The sequence below is a fragment of the Otolemur garnettii genome, unplaced genomic scaffold (assembly GCF_000181295.1).
Source record: "Otolemur garnettii isolate 467f Iridium unplaced genomic scaffold, OtoGar3 scaffold00107, whole genome shotgun sequence".
Taxonomy (NCBI): domain Eukaryota; kingdom Metazoa; phylum Chordata; class Mammalia; order Primates; family Galagidae; genus Otolemur; species Otolemur garnettii.
The window spans coordinates 3,158,624-3,181,871 of record NW_003852502.1 but is presented as its reverse complement, the minus strand read 5'-3'; the positions used below and the strand labels follow the sequence as shown (position 1 = coordinate 3,181,871).

Sequence of the window (23,248 nt, the reverse complement as noted above, 5' to 3'; positions counted from 1 at the left end):
TGGATCATGTTTACTTAGCTCTTTCTTGCCATGAATTCCATCAGAAGGATCAGGCACTGGTATCACCTAAATATACAAAATGCCACCTGACATTTCTATATAGTGCTTCAGGTTTAAAAACTGTTTTGATGTATTCTAATTTCATCTCCATAATCTTATGAAGAGTAAATATTATTCTTGTTTCCAAGATAATTGCTATTAACAAATTTATGGAATTAGTGTGGGGAAGAAAATAAATAGTAAAAAAAAGTTCAGATGGGAAAACTAAGTGCCTTGCTCTATGCTGCACAACTGGTAAGAACAGACATAACCCAATTCTTTGGAGTCTAGTTCAGAGCTGCTTCCATTTCACCACGTTATTCAACTTACATTCTCTATATAACCAAAAGGACGATGAGAACATGCATAAAAAATAAAGAAATACGCTACAGTCATAAATAATATAGCCACTGCCACACATAAGATATATAGCAAACTGACAGATGAAGGATTTTCAAAAGTACTTACCGGATATTCAAGGAGATCTACTGGCTGGCGGAAAGGCTCTGAATCTTCACATTGAAATATAAGATTTAACAATTCTTGACATTGTTTCTTCCATGCCTGAATATCATAAGACTGGGCTCTATTACGTAATCTTCTTCTAGGCTGATGGTCCTAAAATAAAAACGTTCAAATATTTTGATAAAATAGCACCAAAAGAGTAAGTTTTCTTTTTTTTTTGAGACAGAGTTTCACTAAGTCGCCTTTGGTAGAGGGCCATGGCGTCAGAGCTCACAGCAACTTCAAACTCTTGGGCTCAAGCAATTCTCTTGCTTCAGCCTTCCTTGTAGCTGGGACTAGAGAATAAAATTTTTATTTTTATTTATTTATTTTTTTTTTGAGACAGTTCAATTCTGTTGCCCAGGCTAGAGTACCATGACATCATAGCTTATAGCTTATGGCAAACCTCAAACTCCTACATTCAAGTAAGCCTCATGACTTAGCCCCAGTGTAGCACGGACTACAGATGTCCTCCCCCACACCCCCATGATGTTGGGCTAGTTTTTCTATTTTTGGTGTTGACGGGATGTCACTCTTGCTCAAGCTGGTCTCCAGCTCCTGAGCTCAGGTGATCCATCCATCTGAGCCTCTCAGAGTGCTAGGACTGCAGGTGTGAGCCACCGTGCCCTACTTTAAAAATATATTAAATGCAGTCTTACATAATTACAGTATATACAGTAACTCAAATAAAAGAAAATACCATTTACTTAAGTTCTAAGAAACATGAGGTTTGTAATTGAACCTAATTTGGAAGTAATGTTTAATCTGTCTTTAGAAATGCTAAGGGTAAAAAGTCTCTTAAAACTTTTTTTTTTTTGTAGAGACAGAGTCTCACTTTATCGCCCTCGGTAGAGTGCTATGGCACCACACAGCTCACAGCAACCTCCAACTCCCAGGCTTAGGCGATTCTTTTGCCTCAGCCTCCTGAGTAGCTGGGACTACAGGCGCTCTCCACAACTCTTAAAACATTTTAATTCATATTAAGGTACTTGCACTAAAACAAAAGTTATTACCTTCCTTCTGCGGGTAGAAGTTCCTGGCACATCAGCGTCTTTCTCTTCTTCCTTTGAGGCAAGAATTTACCAGAGTTATAAAACATTCTAGATCTCATTATACTTTACAGTTGCTTAATTGAAAAGTATTTCCTTTATACAATGGAAGACCTGTAACTAATATACATCCTTGAGTCCTTTACTGACTCATGGCTTTTACCTGAAAACTACAAAGTAAAAATTTCTTTCTACATATAGCATACCAATGTAGTATAATGAAACATAACATACCTCAGAGTCGGACAAAACTTTCTTCTTCATTGAATTGTAAAGTGGAATTATGTTATAACAAGTTTGATCCCTAAATAACAAGAAGGGAATGTTAATATATAAGATTAGAGGCATGAGTTTTTTCCTTTAGAAACCAGGTTTTAAAATACAAATGTGCTATCCCCAGTGGCTGGCTGCAAGACCGTGTGCACATGTGAGCCTGCGCCCTGCACGCTGGGAGAGCCCTGCCCTAGCCTGTGTCACTACCCAAACCCAACTCACCTCCCAGGCTTTGCTCAGTCACTGCTGCGCTTGTTCCCGTCTTCAGACTTGAGAAAGTGAATATCCCTGCCGCCTGCCTTCCCATTCTCTTTTATTGTTAAATGCACGTGTTAAACTGTCTTTATTCATCTTCTTACAACACAATACCTTTCGCAATGATGACTTTACGTGTCTGTAGTTTTGTCTATGTAAAAGCATTCCAAATGTCTATAATTTGTCCTGGCCTTTTTCCTAAGCATCTATGGTCACCTAAAATTCCACATGTCTAAATAAAACTGGCACTTCCCAGACACTCTTGTTACTTTCTATTTTCTTATTACCAGCACACCATTTTACCATCATGGAATCTTGGGTTTTCACTATTCCTGCCCTTGCCTGGTCCTATAAATTCCACCCCTAAAAATCTCCTGGCATCTATCCCTTTCTCACTTCATAAATTTAGCCCTCTCCACCTATTACGTGGTCAGCTGTAAGAGCCAATCCCCTATTCATGCTTCACGTCTTCTCCACCAATTAATATTAGATGTTACAGTCAAATTAATATATTTTCAAGGCACAGTATAAAAAACATGTTATTCTTACATCAGAATATTTTCAACAGCCCTGATCACACAGCTCATATTTTAAAAGTCAAGCTCAAGGCCCTCCACAAAGTGGTCTAACATTTACAGCATCAGATCCCTACTACAACTTCTACTCACGTACTCCCTACGTCACCCAATTTAGATAATTTAGATTACCCATATCACTTTGTGTACGTCAACTGCTTGAAATTCTGCCAAATACTCCAATTAACAAAATACAATTATCAAAATTTCAAGAAACATTTTACATTGTGAAAATTAATGTTAGCCCAAACTGGTTTTTAACAAATTATACGCATCTAATAAATGCCAAGGATTTTTTTGAGATATATACTATAAACACTTTAAATATTAATCTACATTTCAAAGGCATTTCAACAAAGTAATTAATTGAAAAAATGCATTTCACAGACTGTTCCAAATATAAAAATTTACATCTAAATGAGTGGTTCTCAACCTTCCTAATGCTGCAATGTATTTTCATTGTTAAAAAGGCGTCATGACCCACAAGTTGAGAACCACTGATCTAAAATTATTTCACTGAAAGAAATATGAATATTAAGTGATTCTACTGATTCATTTGAGAAAATACATGTGCATGCACATAAATATAAAACATAAAAGTTAAATATCTTTGTCTTCAGAGGATAATTAATGCTTAATTACTAATTCTACTGAGGAAAAGCAAAACCATAGCAACAGTAACCCTTGAACTACATGGAAAGCAAAGGATTTCTCAAAGAATAAAGTAGAGAAAGGACACAACGTCTATACTTTACTGGTTTTGTTTGGTGTTTTCTTAAGCTGAAATTATCTATATTCCTTAGAAAAAACCACTCAATAATCCCAGGAAAAGGACCCAAAGATATGCTTAGTAGTGAGACTGAGCTATATATGTTTAAAAAATAAAGAGTTTGAATAATACTCTTATTTAAAAATAAAAGCTGATAATAGCTGAGTATTTGATAACAAAATACATCGTTACTTTTTAACTGGGAAAAGTTACTCAATGTGAATAATAACATTCATACAAAACAGAGCAATCTTTTGGATAAATATGTAATTCATTTCTCTGGCTTCATTTAGAAGGCACGGTTCATTCTATGGTTATATAAAATTCCTAAGGTAAGGGAGGAAAAGTGCTTCTGACTTAATAAACGGTTTATCTTGCTGTGGGACCAATCAATGAGGAAGTAAACTGAGCTCTAAAGGACAAGAATCCTGAAAGTTCGATTCAATTTCCTGCTGGACTGCTTAAGCACTTGTTCAGAAACTTGACAGGACAGATGATATTAGACGGCAAGTTCTCAAATCAGACGGCAGCCATTTGTTTACTGTCCAACCTTAGATAAGCCTTAGTCTCCTCAATTAGAAATTCCAGATAATGGTCTCTCTCACACACAAGATTCAGTTTAGCAGACCTGTGTGTCCAACAGGTCTTCACTATTATAATTGTCCAACAGTTTAAGGAAAGTATCTTTTTAATTTTAACTATAGAATACAACTCTAATTCCATAATTAATATTAGACCAAGTGCTTCTTCTCCTTTAGACACAGATATTGTAAGTTTTCTATTTTAAGGGGAAATATTCTGTGACAAGAATGTGACATCAAGTATATAAAAATAATTGTAGTTTACATTTTATTTTACTTTTTAAAATAGTGCCATTAATGATTACAACTTTGTAATTAATTATGAAAAATAACTTACTTTATAAAATGTAGAAGAAGATCAGTCACAAATTTAGCAGATTTCACAATAGGGCTTCCAGGCTCATTAAATGTTCGTGTGTTATGCTCTATATATCGAACTTCCCACATTAGGGAAGAAACTCGCCTTTAAAAAAAATAGATATATAGAGATCTTAATGTCATATTTGAAAATACATGTATGCAATTTAAAACCAAAGATATTCTGACTTCTCTATTTTAGTCATAAATCAATCACAAAATCCACATCTTAAAATGCCATTTTCAAAAAAGCATAACCCCATCTGTGTTAGGGGAAAAAAGAGGAACATTATGTATTTGCACAGAAAATGTCTAGAATGAGCTGCACCAGGCTATTAACAGTTCCTTGTCTGGGGAAAGGGAAAGATCTACCTCCCCCCTCTCAGGGGAAGGGGGAAGTTTTAGTTTTTAATTTACGTGTTTGTCATGGGTGCCAGCATGTTTTGGTAACAAACACCCCTGACTTCTATAAAAATAAGAAAACAAATTAAATTATATTACTGGTAGTCAAATGGCATGTAAAATTAAAAGTTAAATTGATAGCCTACTTATCAGATACAGAAGCATAAAAACAGTCAGGGTAATCTTTTGCCAATAAACCTGAGAAACATTTTTCTGAACACTTGAGTGACAATATTAAAATTAATTCTGCTTTACAATTCTATTTCTGAAAGAAAAATCCGAAGAAAATTTCTGAGAATATTATTCAATAGGTGGCCTGACATAAAATAATAAAAAGTACTTAGAGGGGCGGTGCCTATGGCTCAGTGAGTAGTAGGGCACCGACCCCATGTACCGAGGGTGGCGGGTTCAAACCCAGCCCCAGCAGAACTACAACTAAAAAAAATAGCCGGACGTTGTGGCACGTGCATGTAGCCCCAGCTACTCGGGAGGCTGAGGCAAGAGAATCGCTTAAGCCCAGGAGTTGGAGGTTGCTATGAGCTGTGTGACGCCACGACACTCTACCAAGGGCAACAAAGTGAGACTCTTGTCTCAAAATAAATAAATAAATAAATAAATAAAAAATAAAAAAATAAAAGGGCGGAGCCTGTGGCTCAAAGGAGTAGGGCGCAGGCCCCATATGCTGGAGGTGGTGGGTTCAAACCCAGCCCCAGCCAAAAAAAAAAAAAAATAGATATAACTTAAAAAAAAAAAGCACTTAGAAAATCTGATTTGTAAACAGAAATACAATTCTATGGAACAGAAAAACATAATTGTGGATATAAAGGCATAAAAAAAACCTGTACATTTCCAACAGATTTATAAGCTTACTCTAATAACAGAACCAAAGACATCTTCAGTGTATCACATAGAAAACTGTATAAAGGCATTATACTAATATCAGGACAAGGGGATGGTAATAATTTTTATCAAGAGACTGAACTAGAAGAATTAGAGAAGAATAACACAAACTCAGGTCTAAAAACAATGAATAAAGGAAGAAGCAAAACAGTTTTAAGTGGTGAAATAGCATATGAAGGCATCACTGTATGATATAAGAACATAACTGAGGTTTTATAACTGAGTTTAAGTACTAAGTTTTAAACACAATTTAAGTACTATGTTCCAAAAGTCTCTTTTTCCCTGAATTGATTAGATAGCTATGTCAATGCCCAAGAAGCCTATTTAAAATACATTGCATCTTTATGTTTCCTGACCACCAATAAACTTACAACCTGATAAGCCCATCACACGTTGACAATGCACATTAGTGCAGCCTAACGAAACGTGCTCAGGTGGGCAAGATCAGCAGTCAACACAGTACAAAGGGTGACCAGCCGGAGGCCTGCAGGCTGCATGCTTATTTTGTGAGGACATTTTTGTTTATCTGTGGTGTCAGGTATCATGAAAAAGATACACAGACCACTTTTTCACTAATCAACTTTCATTAGTATCTGAATATTTAATGTGTGGCCCAAGATAACCCTCGCTCCTCTAGTGTGCAGCAGAGGAAACAGAAGGTTGGACACCCCGGCTAGAGTAGGCGTTCACCCTTCCAGCTGCGTGTTCAACTGGCAGCTGTGGTTCACTCATGCTGCCCAGCATCACTTGCCTGGGAAAAAATTCAAAATACAGCTTCTTTTTTTTTTTTTTTGAGACAGAGTCTCAAGCTAGCTGTTGCCCTGGGTAGAGTGCCATAGCATCACAGCTCACAGTAACCTCAAACTCTTGGGCTAAACAATTCTCTGGCCTCAGCCTCCCAAATAGCTGGGACCATAGGCGCCAGCCACAACACCCTGTTATTATTTTTTTAATTAAATCATCACTGTGTACATTAATGCAGTCGTTGGGTACAATGTGCTGGTTCTACATACAATCTGAAATATTTTCATCGAACTGGCTAACATAGCCTTCATGGCATTCTCTTAGTTACTGTGTTAAGACATTTATATTCTACGTTTAGCACGTTTCACTTGGGTAAAACTTACAAGGGTATTGTAAGACGCGTTGTAGGTGTGGTCCCACCAATTACCCTCCCTCACCCTGCTATTTTTTTGTTGTAGTTGTCATTGTTCTTTAGCTGGCCCAAGCTGGATTCAAACCTGTCAGCTCCAGTGTATGTGACTGGGCGCCTAGCCCAGAGTATGGTTTCTCATGTTGCTTATCCCTTCTGCACCACAGTAAAGACAAAATCTTAATTGAACCAGTTCAGTGACTGTTCCTATAAAACACCTTCACGGTTACCACGAACAGCACGTGTCTATGAAATATCTATAAAAATATTGGGAGATGCCAGTTTATCCTTCTAGTTATATAGACCAACACCTCACATATATAAACAATTCTTTCTCTTCTTCCCACCCTCCCGTATCTTGTCTGTGACTACAATTAACTTCTGTCTTTGGCAATGTAGAGGTCTAAAGAGAAAAGGGAATATAGTTAAGAATTTCTTCTGTATTTTCCTCTTACACTTTTAACACATGGTATTGAAAAAGACTTAAAGCATGCTTTGAGGGCTGGGGAGGCATCTATCAGAAGGGACTTCTTTCTACACTTCTGACAAATATCAACAAAGCAACAACAGCACACCTAAGATCAGAAGAATCTCAGAACCTAAAGTCTTAATACTTTATTTTCTTTATAGCAGTGGTCCTCAGTCAGGGATGATTCTATTCCCAGGACACATTTGGCAATGGCTAAATACATTCTTGGTTTTTACAACCAGGGGGCTGGGCTACTACTGGCCATCTAGTGCGTAGAGAGAATTTTCCAGCCCCAAATGTCAATAATGCTGCTAATACTACTGCTGAGCTACCCTGGGTTAGTCAATAAGGAGCAACAAAAGGTGTACTCCTGGGCTCAAGAGAGTTTCCTGCCTCAGCCTCCCAAGTAGCTGGGACCACAGACACCTGCCACAACGCCCAGCTATTTTTTTGGTTGCAGCCGTCATTGTTGTTTGGTGGGCCCAGGCTGGATTCGAACCCGCCACCTTAGGTATATGTGGCTGGCGCCTTAGCCACTTGAGCTACAAGTGCAGAGCCAACAGACAGTGTTTTTAATGCCAGCTACATAATAAAAAGAACTAAAGGTACATTTTATATAGAAAAAATGTTGGAGTATAGAATATAAATAAAACCTATGTTAAAATAAAAAATAATGGAAAGAATCATGGGAATATTTGTTTGTTTTTTGAGACAGTGCCTCAAGCTGTCACCCTGGGCAGAATGCCGTGGCATCCATCACAGCTCACAGCAACCTTGAACTCCTGGACTTAAGCGATTCTCTTGCCTCTGCCTCCCAAGTAGCTGGGACTACAGGTGCCTGCCACAGTGCCCAGCTATTTTTTTGTTGTAGTTATCACTGTTGTTTTGCAGGCCCAAGCTGGATTCAAACTTGCCAGCTCTGGTGTATATGGCTGGCACCTTAGCTGCTTGAGCTACAGGGGCTGAACCAGAATCATGGTAATATAATACTGGTCACAAAAAGAAAGTTTTTTGGAAATTATGTCTGGATTGTTTAACTCATCTGTTTCACAATACAACTATGAAAAATTGTCTGAATCTTTCCTAATGTCATTTTTCATAGGTATGGTTAAGCTGAATATAAGCAAAATAAATGAAATACACAATTTTGCTATTATTTCAGAAAAATCCATGAAGAAATGTATTTTAACATTATCTAAGAGATAATCAAATACTCTAGCTTGCCTTATAAAACACGAGGACAGTGAACATCAAATCCTATCAGCATCTAGGGAAAACTGTATCCAGGAATTTTATTCCAAGGGAAGTCTACAGATCAACAGCATCAACATTACCTGTACTAGAAACTTGCTAGCAATGCAGGATTTCAGGTCCTACTCAAAACCTACTGGATCCTATTCTACACATTAACACACTCCCCAGCTGCTTCCCATGTGCACTTGTGTACACCTGAAGTTGAGAAACACTGCCGCAGAAGATCAGTCAATGGGTGAAAGGACCACCCAGCTCCCTTCTGGTCATAGGTACATCAGATGGTTCTAACCTGTAAAACCTGTTCTCCAGTCTCTGTTTAATTGTACTCAGGTCCGTTGGATACGCTACCACAGTGCAATACATGGGGTAGGCCTGCAGGTCCACTGGGGCCACAAACGCTGAGGCAATATCTAAAAATGAATAAATATATGTATGAATTTATTTTTATATGCCTAAAATAACTCAAGGATAATTCTGCTTGAATTTAGACTTTAAAAAGTCCTAATCTACATAACATTAGTCTGCCACTGTCTTTTCAAAGAAAAATATATACAATTTAGCTGACGTGAGGAGCCTCATTTTTTATTATGTCTACATTTACACTGCAGAATTCTAGGAATATTTCTTATTCACAGATCCACCAGGAGAAAGCAATGGCGGATACTCTATCAACACGACCTACTGAGCACACACGCACTTCTGTAATGATGGCTGGCACCCATTACCATGGTTTTCACACAGCCATTTTGTTATTGACACACTGTTGCTGAAATGTTAACACCTTTGCTAGACTTACCATCTCAACTTCACATTGTTTTGTGATGTATCAGGCAAGCAGAGAGGAGAAAACAGATCCAGAAATTTTTTTGACTGTATGTCACTGATCTAACGGTACACAGGAAACTGTTGGAGCAAAAACTAGAATCTATTTAAGATCAGTCCCAATTTCTTTGCTTAATCACATACAAAACTACTTCGTATCGCAAACTACTATTATTTAGATGGTATTTTAGAGGTATTTTCAGAAAGCATGGTCATTTTCTAAGACTTCAGGTCTGAACACCCTCAAGCTGGGCCTCCTTTAGCTCTTCCTACTGAGCTAACTCCTCCTCAGACTCTGAGAAGCTGACTCCTCATTGACAGTGGGGCTGCTAGAAACTGCAACAGCAGCCTGGAGTGACTTCTTACGCCCAGAGTTCAGGTACAGAGTTTTGCGGCCACTGGTTTTATTCTTTTTTTTTCAAATGAAGCAAAACAGTTCACATATCCTTTCCTCTTGTGTATGTGCATACAAAGTTGGGGAAATTGGTCTAATTATCTATATAATTGTAATTCAGCATTCAACCCCCCTCCTCTAATTCATATCATGTCAGCTTGCGTAAGTCAGTGTTTTTCAAACTGAATTGTGGAGGACCTAGGTTTTTCAGAGATACCCACTCACTTGCTCTGAAATTCAGCTCTAGTATTAGCTCACTTGTCATTGTTTTATTGAAATTCTCTATCTAAATACCTCCTTGAAAAAAAAGATACCAGGTTTTAAAAAAATTTGAAAACCACTGACTAAGGCCATTTGGGAGGGGAGGACTTTGAATAATGGTATTTTTCTTTTATTTTGCTTTCTGCCAGCTTTTTCCTTATTCATGCATTATTATTTACCTAATGTCATCAACTGGTTTATGCCAGCAACAATTCTTTCACATTCTTCATCCCTGGGATTGGTACCCCATTCTCCATCAAGAGGTTTATAGATTAATGATCTACATTCAACATCAGTTAAAGGAACACTGGTACCTAGTTCTTCAGGAAATACAGCTGAAATACACAGAAAAGCAGACCCGTGAAAACGTAAGCTAACTTGTTAATGTTTAGGTTACCTTTAGAAAGCAGAATTGTCACAAAATTGTATTTTGTAAAGATACGATAAATAGTCATTATTTTCACAAAGAAAAGTATATTTCAAGGGTCAATAAAATTTAAATTCTTCAAAGCCATTAAATTTACAAATAATTCTCCAGATGATCAAAATTACTGATATCTAAAAACCTTGCTCTATAATCAAGTTGTAAGAGAAATAATTTATATAAAATGATGTATATTTCCAAGTTTTCTGAATATTTCATAAATGAACTGCAGTATTTATTTTCATAAAACACACTCAAGGTAAAAGTTGACTAAAGTTGTATTTTTCAGGAATACTTAATTCAAAGCCTCAATTTCTGAATGTAGAAACAGAGAAAATTTTGAATACTGACAAATGATTCCTAAGCTTGTTGCTTTAAAATGGTGAAGGACACGCTTTCTGCATGCCTGAATCGTTAACATTTTACCTATGAGAATCATTAGAAAGTGGTTGTAACACAAAACCTCTTAACGTGCTAGGTAATTTTTCCTTTGGACTATACTTAGAGAAACACTGGGCAGTATGCCACTGTATGCATCAAAATTCTTCCTTCTTACTGAATATAATTAACTACATGGGTACACACCAATGCATACAGAAAAACAAAAATCCATACTCCTCAGATATATTTAGGTAGGAAACAAAATACGAAGTTAGTATTACCCATTCATTTATAAAAAAAATACCACGCATTACTTATTTTCTTATTTTCTCTCACATTCATAATAATCCAAATGACTTCAAATTCCAATTTTCACAAAGGGGAGAAACAAAACCAGAAGATAAGCCATGCAATACACTTACACGTGGATTAAGGTATTTTGTACTTTTAAATAGCGAGAGTCCAGCAGTGAGATGAAAAAATACATTTGGCATTAAATTTTCAAAGTGGTAATTTCTGTGAAGAACTAAACTTAGCTTATTAGTATGACCATTTTCTCATTCCTAAGGTCTACCAGACTGGGCTTCCTTTCTGCATCAGTTATCTTTTCTCTAACTTTTTAGATTACAATAAATACTGAGCAACTTAATTTATAAAAATCTTTATTTTATCTGCTAGCAAAAGTAACATTTTTAAAATCAAATAATGTAGAATAACATAAAAAATAGTTTATTATAAAGTCTTTATAATCCTACCCTTTATACAATGACCATTATTAATAACCTGGAATATATTTTTTGAATCCTTTTTAGGTTCATCCAATTGTGTATGTATATTATAGATTTTATGAATTGAAACAAAAATGGGAAATGAGGTAGAAAGAAAATGTAACCTCCAGGCATCAGACACACTGACTTTTTAGTACCAGAAAATGTCATAATCACTGGCGAGGGCTAAATTTCTAAATCCTGAGTGTGTCAGACCACATACAACCAAGATGATGGTCATCATTACTATTATTATGACTACTTCACTGAGCTCTTACAAGGGTCAGACTCTGTAATAAGCACTGTAGCCACCTGTCACTGAACCCTCAAAGCAGCCCTATCTAAAAGGTTTAGGCAATTTCAAAGGCCGAGTCCTAAAAATCCGAAGTTGTGAGACTTTATGGAACTTGCCAAGATCACATAGAAAATGACAGGGCCAAGCTAGGAATCTCACTCAATAACGAGACCGCTTAACTACTGTATCCTAAGTATTCTGCTAAAGTTACAGAAATGTCTTTGCCCCTCAAATGCACTTTGTAGGGGTGAACAATAAAACACTTTTGTATTTTGCTGTAATAATTAATTTCAGTGTTCCTTGTTAGACACTAAATTCCAAATGGGCAAGGATCACATCTATCTTGTTCACTGCTGAGTCTCCCATATCTCCAGGGTTGGTAGTAAGTGTACAATAAATATTTGTTAAATGAATATTTTCTATTTGATCCTCACAACAATCCTATGTGGCAGTAGGCTGCAAATAAAAGTTCTTATTTAAGAAAGTATTCCATAATACAGACCAAAAAAAGCCTAACACACACTTACCATTATTAGGTATAAGCTCCATGTCCCAAGGACTCATTTTTTCTGTATCTCCATTGTCCCAGCTTAAAGGAAGAAAAATCCTTACATTAAAAAATCTAAATAGTGCATACCAATTTATAGAAAATCAATAATAAAAATACTTGCTTCAGTGTTTTAAAGATGTATCTTTACCCCTTTATTAGCAGATGGGGAAGAATGTAAAGCACATCCGGCTGAACTAAACGTAACGTTGCTTACCAAACGTTGTAGCACTGAAACAGACTATCAGGGTACTCAGGTTGAAGAGGCTCCTGACTTTCGATTGTTCCAAACCACCAGGCATCATCTATGACTGACCTGAAACGGTCACCTGGACAAGAACAAAAGCCATTATCTGAAACATACTGCTGCTGTTTGTACTGCTTTTCCTAAGGTAAACCTTGAAGATATGTAAACTGCCTATATGATTTCAGAAGACGCATAAAAAGTGACTCACACATTCCAAAAATAAATAAGTAAAATCAGCAATACTGACAGGAAAAAAAGTACGCAAGCAAATTTAAGGTGTGACTTACCAGTTTCTAATCCTATTTCTTAGATTTCATTAGGTATAGAGAAATTTACTTTGGTCTTAAGCATTTTTACCAACCTAGTATTTTAAATTCATTATTAGGACTCTGTAAAACTTTTCACTCAAATAAAAGTATAAATTAGGTTAAGTTCTGCTCCACAAATACTTATAGTATGTCTTCCTTCCTTCCTTCCTTACTTACTTACAGGTTAAGTGTCGCCAACCAACAACCAAGATTCCAGCATAAAAACAAAAATGACACAAAAACTCCAACTTGCCTTCCTTAATCTGAAAAGCCCCTTAAATTGTAACACAGAATCACTCACTTCCCTTTCCTATAAGAGCAAACAAAAAAGAAACAAAAATAAAAGCTAATCTTCTTAAAACAAAGACTACTCCTGACGTCAGTTCCACGTCCAACTGCTACAATAATACTTGAAATGCTTTTCGCAAAGACACAAGTAAACTACAGATGCTATAGTCTTTTCTCATCTAAAACTTCTCAGCTACCCTCCACCCCGTGTCATTTGAAATCTTAAGACACTTCTTTTGTGAATGTCTTCCCCAGCCTTGGCTTTCATAGTACTTAGCCTAGTTTTCTCCTGCTAACACAGGCTGGAGTCTGAGAGACGTGGGTTCAAATGACACACCTGTGTGACTAGGAACACACTAATCAGCTATTTTTGAACTTCGCTTTCCCCATCTATAAGAAAGAAATGGTAATGTCTACTTCATGCAGTTTTTAAATAATTCCTCTTATTAAGGTACTCTTTACATTTAACACAGTCAAGGAAAATCAATCAAGCTAGCAACCACTTTGAATCAGTTCTTTTTATTTTGTCTGAATCAGTTTAATTTCCAAACTTATATTTGTTCTCTTTTTAACAGAAAGGATTTAAAAATTCATGAAGACATACAGTGTCAAATGAATTAAAAATTATAAAAACAAGGTAAAAGAAATATGATACAAAATTAGAGTCAGGAGTAAGTTAACAGAACATAATTGCATGTTGTTGAAAGTTCTATTACTAGATTAAGAGTCTCTGAGTTGCTCCTCAGATGAGTATTATTGACAATGAGCTTTGAGCTAGTGCACGTATGATTTAATAAAGCGCACTCTTGACACCACAACTTCTTAGTAATCATGAGTTGCATGAACCAGTTGCTTATGTCCCTACACACACTCCTCATTATACTAAAAAGGAAGAACTGGATACTGTGGGCCTAACCACAGGGAGCAGTGTTTGTAGAATGGTAACCATGAAGTTAGGCCTTAAAACCTTTCTCACGACAGGGTGAAGTAAAAATTATTATTAATGTATTTTAATGGCAGTCTGTGGGTAGATACATTTATATCAGATATATAAGACTAATTTATATCAGATATAAAAGATTAATTTAGATGTTAGCTTTAGAAGAAATATTTATCTATAAATATACAAAAAATCGTAAGCGCCAAATGAGAAAATTATGATGTTAATTAATTTGAAAAATCCCTTTGATTTGTCTATGCTTGCTGAATTTCTTTGTGTTGGTTAAGCTCACTTCTGTAATATTCCTGGATTCTGATCTCTCATACTTGTCCTGCAAATTTACTGGCAGAGACATGTCCTTAAAAAAAATAAAATTTACCTTATCAAGGTAATAATTTAAAATTTACCCTGTCAAGGTGAATAATTAAAAAAAATCAAAGTACCAAAGGCTTATAACCGAAACGAAGAAAAAGGTTTTCATCTTTTTGACTTTACTTACAGAAAAAGAGTATTACCTATCTCTTCACTCATCAATTTCTGACATTAAGTATTACGGCTGACCCTTCAATACCATGGGTTTGAACTGGCTAAGTCCACTTACATGAAGATGTTTTTCCATAAATACAGCTGCCTTTCTAGAGCCATAGGCTCTACATCAGCAACCAAATGCAGACTGAAAATAGTGTTGAGCTGGGCATGGTGGCACATGTCTGTAATCCTAGCACTCTGGGAGGCCAAGGCCAGTGAATTGCTTGAACTCAGGAGTTCAAGACCAGCCTGAATAAGAGTGAGACCCCATCTCTACTAAAAATATAGAAAAACTGAGGCAAGAGGCTTGCTTCAGCCCAAGAGTTTGAGGTTGCTGTGAACTATGGAGCCATGGCACTCTACCAAGGGCAACAGCTTGAGACTCTGTAACAACAACAACAAAGAAAATACAGCGTTGGTGGGATGTGAAACCCATATACAAGAAAGAGAGGGGCAACTTTGCCCATCAGGGCTCTACAGAGCCCACTATGGGTCTGGAGTATGCAAGAGATTTGGAATCTGAGGGGGAATCCTGGACTCAACCCCCATGGATCCAGAGGGACCGCTGTAATCTCATTACATGCATTATACAGGGTGGCTATAAAGTTTGTGTGCAATTTAATTTCTGTATTAAATCTCTACTCAGTTTTTACTATTACTATGCAAATATTGCTTGGTACTAAGCAAAATAACATGCAATTCCTTTCTTACATGATTTTGTATTTCCTGGCCAGCCGTCCACAGATTTTATCTATTACATTTGGTAACTATCGTAAGATTATTTATAGCTTTTTACATTTAACTGTTTTACTTTGGGAATTAAATTTTTATATGAATATATTAATAACAAATAGTTTTATGCTTTTCACTACATTAACATAACGCAAGATGTAAAAGGTATTGGCTAAAACTGCAAAGAGAAAATCTAATAACCCTTCAAGCTCACAGAAGTTGTAATCTTCACCTCTTCCCCCTTCCATTTTTCATGTTGTCCTAACCCCACTTACTCATAACCAAAGCGATTTAAGTAACATAGCTTTGGCGCTACACTTAGATGTGAACATGAGCAATTATTTTGTGTTTCCCTATTTCATCTTTCCACTTCCATTCTATAGCTCAAGATATAAAAAACACTCTTCAATTTCCCATAGACTGAAACTTGTTAGCTACTTTATAAGTTCCACTCTTTTTTTCTTGATGAGTACTTTCGAGACTTCACAGACAGCCACCATTCCTACATTTCTGTTCACTGTTAACCTGTGAAACACATTTCCAAACTTCAAGGAAACTAAGATTCATAGCACGTAAATCTTCTCAAAAACCTCCCATGACTATAATTTTGATAACTTGCATTTTCCTAGTTTCTCTTTACAAAGCACATAAATTTCTCAGTTTACCAAGGCCAATCAAGAGAAGACAAATCACCCTGCCAATGTCTTCAATGAGGAAGAGTGAGACTGGTACTTAAGTATCAACAGATGTGCTTTTTCAAACCACATATGCCATATGTGTATACCACACTGCATTCCAGGATGACAAACACTGGCCCTGTTTAAAATTTTTAAGAGAAGTTCTAATGAACAGCACATCCAGCTATATATAAATTTTTTTTTTTTGCAGTTTTTGGCCGGGGCTGGGTTTGAACCTGCCACTGCCAGCATATGAGACCGGTGCCCTACTCCTTGAGCCACGGGTGCTGTCCCACCTGTATATAAATTAATGTGCCTTAAATGACTGAGAAGTTTTAGAGTTTCTTTGAGACCTGTTTACAACATTAATTTTAAAGATTATAAGGTTAACTAATCAAAGAAAAATGTCAGTCCAGCTTTAGTCCTAGTCTAAACTTATACATTTTGTGAAGGTTTCTTATAGCTTTGTACTTGATTTTTGTTACTAATATATTCGATAAAAATTTAATGCACCACATAAAACAGCTAAATGTAGAAGTTATAAATAATCTTATGATAGTTACCAAATGTAACAGATAAAATCTGTGGACTGCCAGCATCAACCAAATTGAAGTGTTTTCATTCTTAAAACTTAAAACATATCTTGACACAGCACCTTACTTTGCTACTGACATTTCTACAAACATGAAGATTCCTCTGATTATCTTTTTCTAAATTATGAAAAACAGTTAACTGCTTATCAAGAAAAAAACATTTTAAACACCTATGGCTTCTAAATAAATTACCCACCTATATTCCACCGCCTATATTTTGCGTCGTCAAATTGTTGTCTCAAGACTAGGAAATCTATAACGTCAGGCATATCATGGTATCTAATTATAAATAAAAACAAACTGATTAGGTCACATACCTAAAAATATCTAAAAGGTGTTCACATTTATCTGAATCTTGAAAAATAATCTACAATACTAAGAAACCATTGCCTCTTTCAACAGTCCTTACTTCATAGTGAATGATCCACCAGTCAGTTTACCAGTATCAGGATCTAGAAAAGCAAGTTTAAGGCAGCACAGGGTAGGCAATCCCACTTCATACTTTATGCCAACTATTTTCATAAGTTCTTGTTCCTGAGAAAGATAAAGAAAATTTAAAAACCACCTTTACAAAATAAACCACAAAACAGATGACTAAATATATATGAGAAAACATTTCTTGGTTTTAATCTTGATCTGGATGGTGACAACTATGTGTATGCAAAATTCACTGTGCTCTGAACTTAAGATTTATGCACTTTATTGCATGCAAGTTATACTGTAATTTAAAAAAGCAAAAAGAAAAATCAGAAATATTTTGCTGAAGTAAGAGTTTTCCAACACAGGTCCAAATGTAATTTTACTGTTCTGACACATGCAGAAATACTCACTGAATTAACAAATATGAACTTTACCTAGATATTAACGTTACCTAATTTTCACTATTTATTAAATTTTGTACCCCATCTGTAAACTGTATTAGAATATAAACATTCACTCAATCTTATATTTCTTTGACTAAAAATTAAACACTTGTACCCTCTGACACTGCTTCAGTTAAGCACAGCATCCTCAGGATATAGTGTCTAACAGTGAAAACAGTAACTCTCTAATCCATTACTGCATCTTTCAGGCTATTAAATAATGTATCAATGCCATACCCGTAGTTCCATCTTATGCCAAGGTTGTTTTTTGGGGTTGATACTATAAATTTTATTTTTTCGGGCCATTTCAACATAGGCTTCATGTCCTTGTCGGAAATAATAAACCTAAAAAGTAAATAAAATCACAATTTAAAAGCCTGGATGTGTTCCCTTTAACCCACGATGCTAGGTATCCTTTAGAACTTCAAGGAGAAAATCCAATGCCCTTTGAGCTCATAGAAATTCTAACACTGATTTTTCCCTTCCCTTCCTCAAGTTGTCCTAACATCACTTAAGCACAAAGTGTTCTACAGAACATTACTTCAGGTATATACTTAAAACTTAGTATACAAATGAACATCTCTGAGTAAACAGCTATATTCTGGTTTGCCCACTTTATTATTGGGTTCACAGTAAGTCTATGTTGCATAACGAAGACAACTACTGTAACTCCAGAGTCATCAGTTTACTGTTCACCTACGTTCCTTCTTACATGTTTTGCTTTGTATATATACAGGGAAGTTTAAAACGAAAAACATATTTTCACATATATATTCTTACTTGACCTTTATGCAAATTCTAAAAAGCCAGCACTGCATCTGTATTTATTTTCACTTCTTGAGATTAAATTTAAGTGACTCCTGACTAGTACAACTAGTACTTGACCACAGTAGTCTGACACCAAATAAATTCTTACCTTTACTAAAAAAAAAAAAAAGACAAAAAACAAAAACAAAAAAAACCCCAAAGACTTGCTACAAAATGCTATGAAGATCTTAGTAATTAACATTTTGGGATAGCTACTGTCCTATATACTTTCATTCTATTCATTAATATAAGGACCTATCTGTTCAAGCACCAGCAACTAAAAAGACAACTTAAACACTTTGAAAGAAAATCATTCAACAAGAAATTATAAACCCTCTGTCCATCTTGAAATAATACATTAAGTTAGTCTCATCTTAATGCTGCAGGGTCTGTCCCTGCACCACACTAACAGCGCTCTGTGCTCATCAAGTCTTTGGAGGCAAGTGCGGCCTCCACGGGAATTCTTTCAGACTGTCACTCTAGTATTAAAGTTTTTTTCTTTTTTTTAACCATCAATTACCACTTTGTAAAGTCTCTAACACCGAATTCATTGCAAAATTTGTGTATAAAATAAGGAGCCATGGACCTTAAGGGATTGAGAAATTTTATCTAAGTTCTCACATTTCATTCTAAATTCATAAGCACATGTTCTAAAATAGTGGTGCCATTTTTTATTTTCTTGAAAATGAAGTATTATTTCTCACTCTAAGATTACAGACTTTTTAAAGAGCTAACAATAACACTGGGTAATTGAAATACTTTAACACACTTTTGAAATAAAATGAAAATATAATGCTAAATTTTATTTTTCCTTTAACATGCTGCATACTAAACATTAATAAGAAAAATGAATATATTTTAACTTAGAAAAAGAAAACTGCCAATGAATCCTCTTATTTAAAAAAAACACAACAGGTTCTAAAATGCCAACAAAATTTTCACATGTAGAATGAGATACTTCTTTGAAAATGCTATAATTTTCTAGAGTTCTATTTCATGAGATAGAAAAAATGAGTAAAAAAGTTATTTGAAGAAAACCCACAATGGGGTAATTTAAAAGTACCTCATCACCCATCTGTGGCACAAATGGACATCTTCGGGGAAGGGTATCTGTAATCCAAGTCGAAGGCAACCATTCTTCCAATGTCAAACCGTTTTCAGTCAGTTCTCCCACAGCCAATCTCTAAGAAAGTTTACAACAGTGTAATATTATCATTAATCATTCGTCCACCAATCTACCATTTAAAATCACTGTAGAGGTAGTTTAAAAAAATAAAGGAGAAAGAGGACCTTTATACAAAAAACATATACAGTTGGCCCTCTGCATACATGGATTCAAACAACTGTGGACTGAAAATATTTGGAAAAATAAAAGTCTACCTATTTCCAAAATGCAGAACATTGAATTTGCTGCACACTGAGTTAATTATACTGAGTGCACACAAATGAAATGAGTGGGGGCACTGGGTTAGGTATTGTAAATAATCTAGAGATGGTTTGAAGTATATGGGAGGATCTCAAAATTTCTATGTTGGAGGCCTAACTCCCAAACAGACTCTATTTTGGCCTTTAAGAAGGTGATAAAGGTTAAATGTGGAATGTGAGAAAGACAGCCATCTATCTGCCAGGAAGAGAGCCTTCACCAGAAACTAAACCCAGCCAGACATTGGTTTTGGACTTTCTAGCATGCAGAACTGTGAGAAAATAAACTTCTGTAGTTTAAGGTCCCCCCAAAAAGGCATATGAGAAGATGTGGTAGGTTATATGCAAATACTATGCCATTTTATATATAAAGAGCTGCGTGGGCATCTGTGGATTTTGGATTTATGGGGTCACAGAACCAATCTTCCACAGAGAGGAAGGATGGCTATATTCTTTAAGCATTAACAACCTTACTGTGCGCATCAGTGTAAATCTCTCCAAATTTCCAGATAAAAAGATAACTAGATAACAAGATTAAAAGTCCACAGACAACAGTCACAACAAGGTATCCACATAAACCTCAAAATACAAACTGTGTATTCTTTCCTTCCAAAATACTATCAGTTCTATAAACATTCCATAAAACAAACCAAGACATACTTGCATTTTTAAAAATCTTCATCATACAGTATTAAAACTAAACGAAATACTTGCATATAGGTTGAGTAGTATCATATATAGAAGGCTAATTATTTCTGTGATCTGGACATTGTATTTCTAAGTAGCCTGAGAATGCTTCTCTTCCTTTCTTAAAAGTAGCCATTTCACACTCTTGGCACATGTTAAGTATCTTAAAAATAAAAATTCAGAATTTTTTCCCTAATAAAATGTTGTCAGGCCTTACTTTTAATTCTCATGGATGAAGAAACAACTATGCCTCTGAGAAAGTATTTTAACTTTAGTGGTCACCCACAAGTAGCCAAAATAGTCTTGATACTATTATCTTAAACTTAAGAAAAAGGAGCTTTTTTGAAACCTTGTATTTTTATTATTATTATTATTTTTTTTGCAGTTTTTGGCCAGGGCCTGGGTTTGAACCCACCACCTCCAGCATATGGGGCTGGCACCCTACTCCTTTGAGCCACAGGTGCTGCCAAATAAACCTAGTATTTTTATAAGTAAAGACACTTCATGCAGCAAAGTGTTTGGTTATATGCTGAGACTTCTAAATTTTATTCTGTTGTGCTTTTTAAAAAGAAGGTACTGTAGTACAAGTTCACTAAAAGGAGCAATGCCATAATGTGATATGAACACTGTTTGCCAGTTCCTGCTCTAACGACTAGACCCTACGGAGAAAAAGGCAGGCAGGAGCAGGAAGCCCGATGGGAAGCTACCACCCAGTAATCTAAGTCAGAGTCCGTGGTGCCCCATACCAACATGACAGTGCAGAAATAGTAAGAACAGTCAAGTGCTGACTAGACTTAGAAGACAGAGACATTAGATAATCCACCAGATGATTTTCTAATGGACTGAATGTGGAATATGAGAGGAAAAAAAATAAAAATAATTCCAAGATTTCCAATAAAAACAACTACAAGACAGAGCTGACATCCTGAGATGAAGAGGGCTAGAGTGCAGCAACTCTTGAGAGGCAAGCCTGGGAAGGAGTTTTGTATGTGTTAGATCTGACAGAAAAAGAAAGATGAGCTTCACTAGGTATCTGACCCAGTTACCACGGAGCCACTGCGTTCCACGGAGTCTATCTCAAAGGGAGACGCCCAGCCCAGGCATTTTCATTGTGTTTTACTCAGAGCAGCTCTGACTTTATCAGATTTATATATTGAGGATATGAGTACAACTTTGTTTGAAAAAGCTTTCCTTTGACAAATAAAAACGGAAAAAAAGATGGTGAAGTTTGAAAATCATAACTGGTGGCCTCCATGTGGACTATTAATTGCATTATACAAGTATTTCTCCCCATAAGGAAAATTATCTCTGTCTCCTGGCATCGCTAATAACTCTTACATGAAAACAGGTAGTAGTACATTAAATAGGAATAATTATAACTGAAAGACACTGGACTGTCAAAAATCATTATAAGGACAATAATTCTTGGGAAACCTAGAATTTTTTATTAAAGCACCTTTCTGACACTTAGTACTTAATAACCATTAATGAGTTAAAATGCACTGACTATTCCTCAAAATTTCCAGCTTCATAATTCAAGACTTTTTCATTTTAGAATTATAGATAATTGATTTCCCTTTCTTTTGTACCCCTGGGAATGCTAGGCCAAGCCTGAATCCTACTTCTGCTAGGAATCCTTACCTGTAATCATAATTTCTGAGTTATTACCTCTAAAAATAATTTAGCCATCATATTAAATATATTAGATAATGTGGCATTTCCTCCATTTTTATCTTGAAGCATTTAGGCATCTGTTAATTACACATCATTTTTACAATGAGTACCATGTCTTACACTTCTTTTTATCTACTGTATTACTTTACGCATTGTAGGCACTTAATAACTATCTACTGACATGGTTTCCAGAGCTCTTAATAGCATAAGGACATTATGTAAGACATCATCTGAGAGGATTTCACTGCATCTCTGTAGAATTCTATCTTTTTAAATAAGCATTTTCTGTATCTGCCTTATTGCTTTTTGCTAATTTTAAAAAAGACTCAGAAAATGTTTTCATTTTTTCCGGTATGTGGTAACATAAATCACTAATGATCTCTCAATTGCTAATTCTACAACTCTTGCATAAGAAGAAAAAAATACTTTTGTGCTTATTTGAGATAACCAGAGGACTAGGGTCTCATTCTGTTGCCTGAGCTACAGTACAGTAGCATCATCACAGCTCATTGCAACCTCAAACTCCTGGGCACATGTGAGCCTCCTGCTTCAGCCTCTCAAGTAGCTGGGACTAGAGGCACATGCCATCACACACAGCTAATTTATACATTTTTTTTTTTTTTTGTCGGTGGAATCTTGCTGTATTGCCCAGGCTGGTCTCCCAATTCCTGGTCTCAAGTGATCCTCTTACTTGGGCTTCCTGGAGTGTTATAATTACAGGTATAAATCACCACATTTTAGATCCACTGGTAGGCACTGAACAAAATTCAAACTGAAGGAAATGATCTACAATACCCTAACCTTATTATATTTAAGATGCCCCACACTACATCTACTGAATAATCCTATCCTGATACTTTGTCATAGTAAAATAGTGAAATTAAAACACACCAAATACTAACAATGGATCTATATGAGGTACTCTATGGACACCACAGTGTTAGTTTACAACTATCAACTCCCGGGGACCAGACAAAGTAAACTATACCGCTGGGACAAAAGATCACATCC

At 35.8% G+C, this 23,248-nt stretch overlaps 1 protein-coding gene across 2 annotated transcripts in view; it reads right to left on the bottom strand.

Moving 5' to 3' along the window:
- The window catches only part of PHIP (pleckstrin homology domain interacting protein), a 137,520-nt gene that overhangs the window by 15,888 nt on the left and 98,384 nt on the right, over positions 1-23,248 (bottom strand). For both annotated transcript variants that reach the window (XM_012809525.2, XM_023517264.1), the window contains exons 21-32: positions 19,518-19,637; positions 17,885-17,992; positions 17,194-17,318; positions 16,981-17,063; positions 12,689-12,800; positions 12,452-12,513; positions 10,237-10,392; positions 8,870-8,990; positions 4,383-4,508; positions 1,827-1,896; positions 1,557-1,607; positions 508-657 (exon numbers count right to left, since the gene is read on the bottom strand). In XM_012809525.2, the coding sequence (XP_012664979.1) occupies positions 508-657; positions 1,557-1,607; positions 1,827-1,896; positions 4,383-4,508; positions 8,870-8,990; positions 10,237-10,392; positions 12,452-12,513; positions 12,689-12,800; positions 16,981-17,063; positions 17,194-17,318; positions 17,885-17,992; positions 19,518-19,637 (1,284 nt within the window). The remainder of the gene's footprint in view (positions 1-507; positions 658-1,556; positions 1,608-1,826; positions 1,897-4,382; positions 4,509-8,869; positions 8,991-10,236; positions 10,393-12,451; positions 12,514-12,688; positions 12,801-16,980; positions 17,064-17,193; positions 17,319-17,884; positions 17,993-19,517; positions 19,638-23,248) is intronic.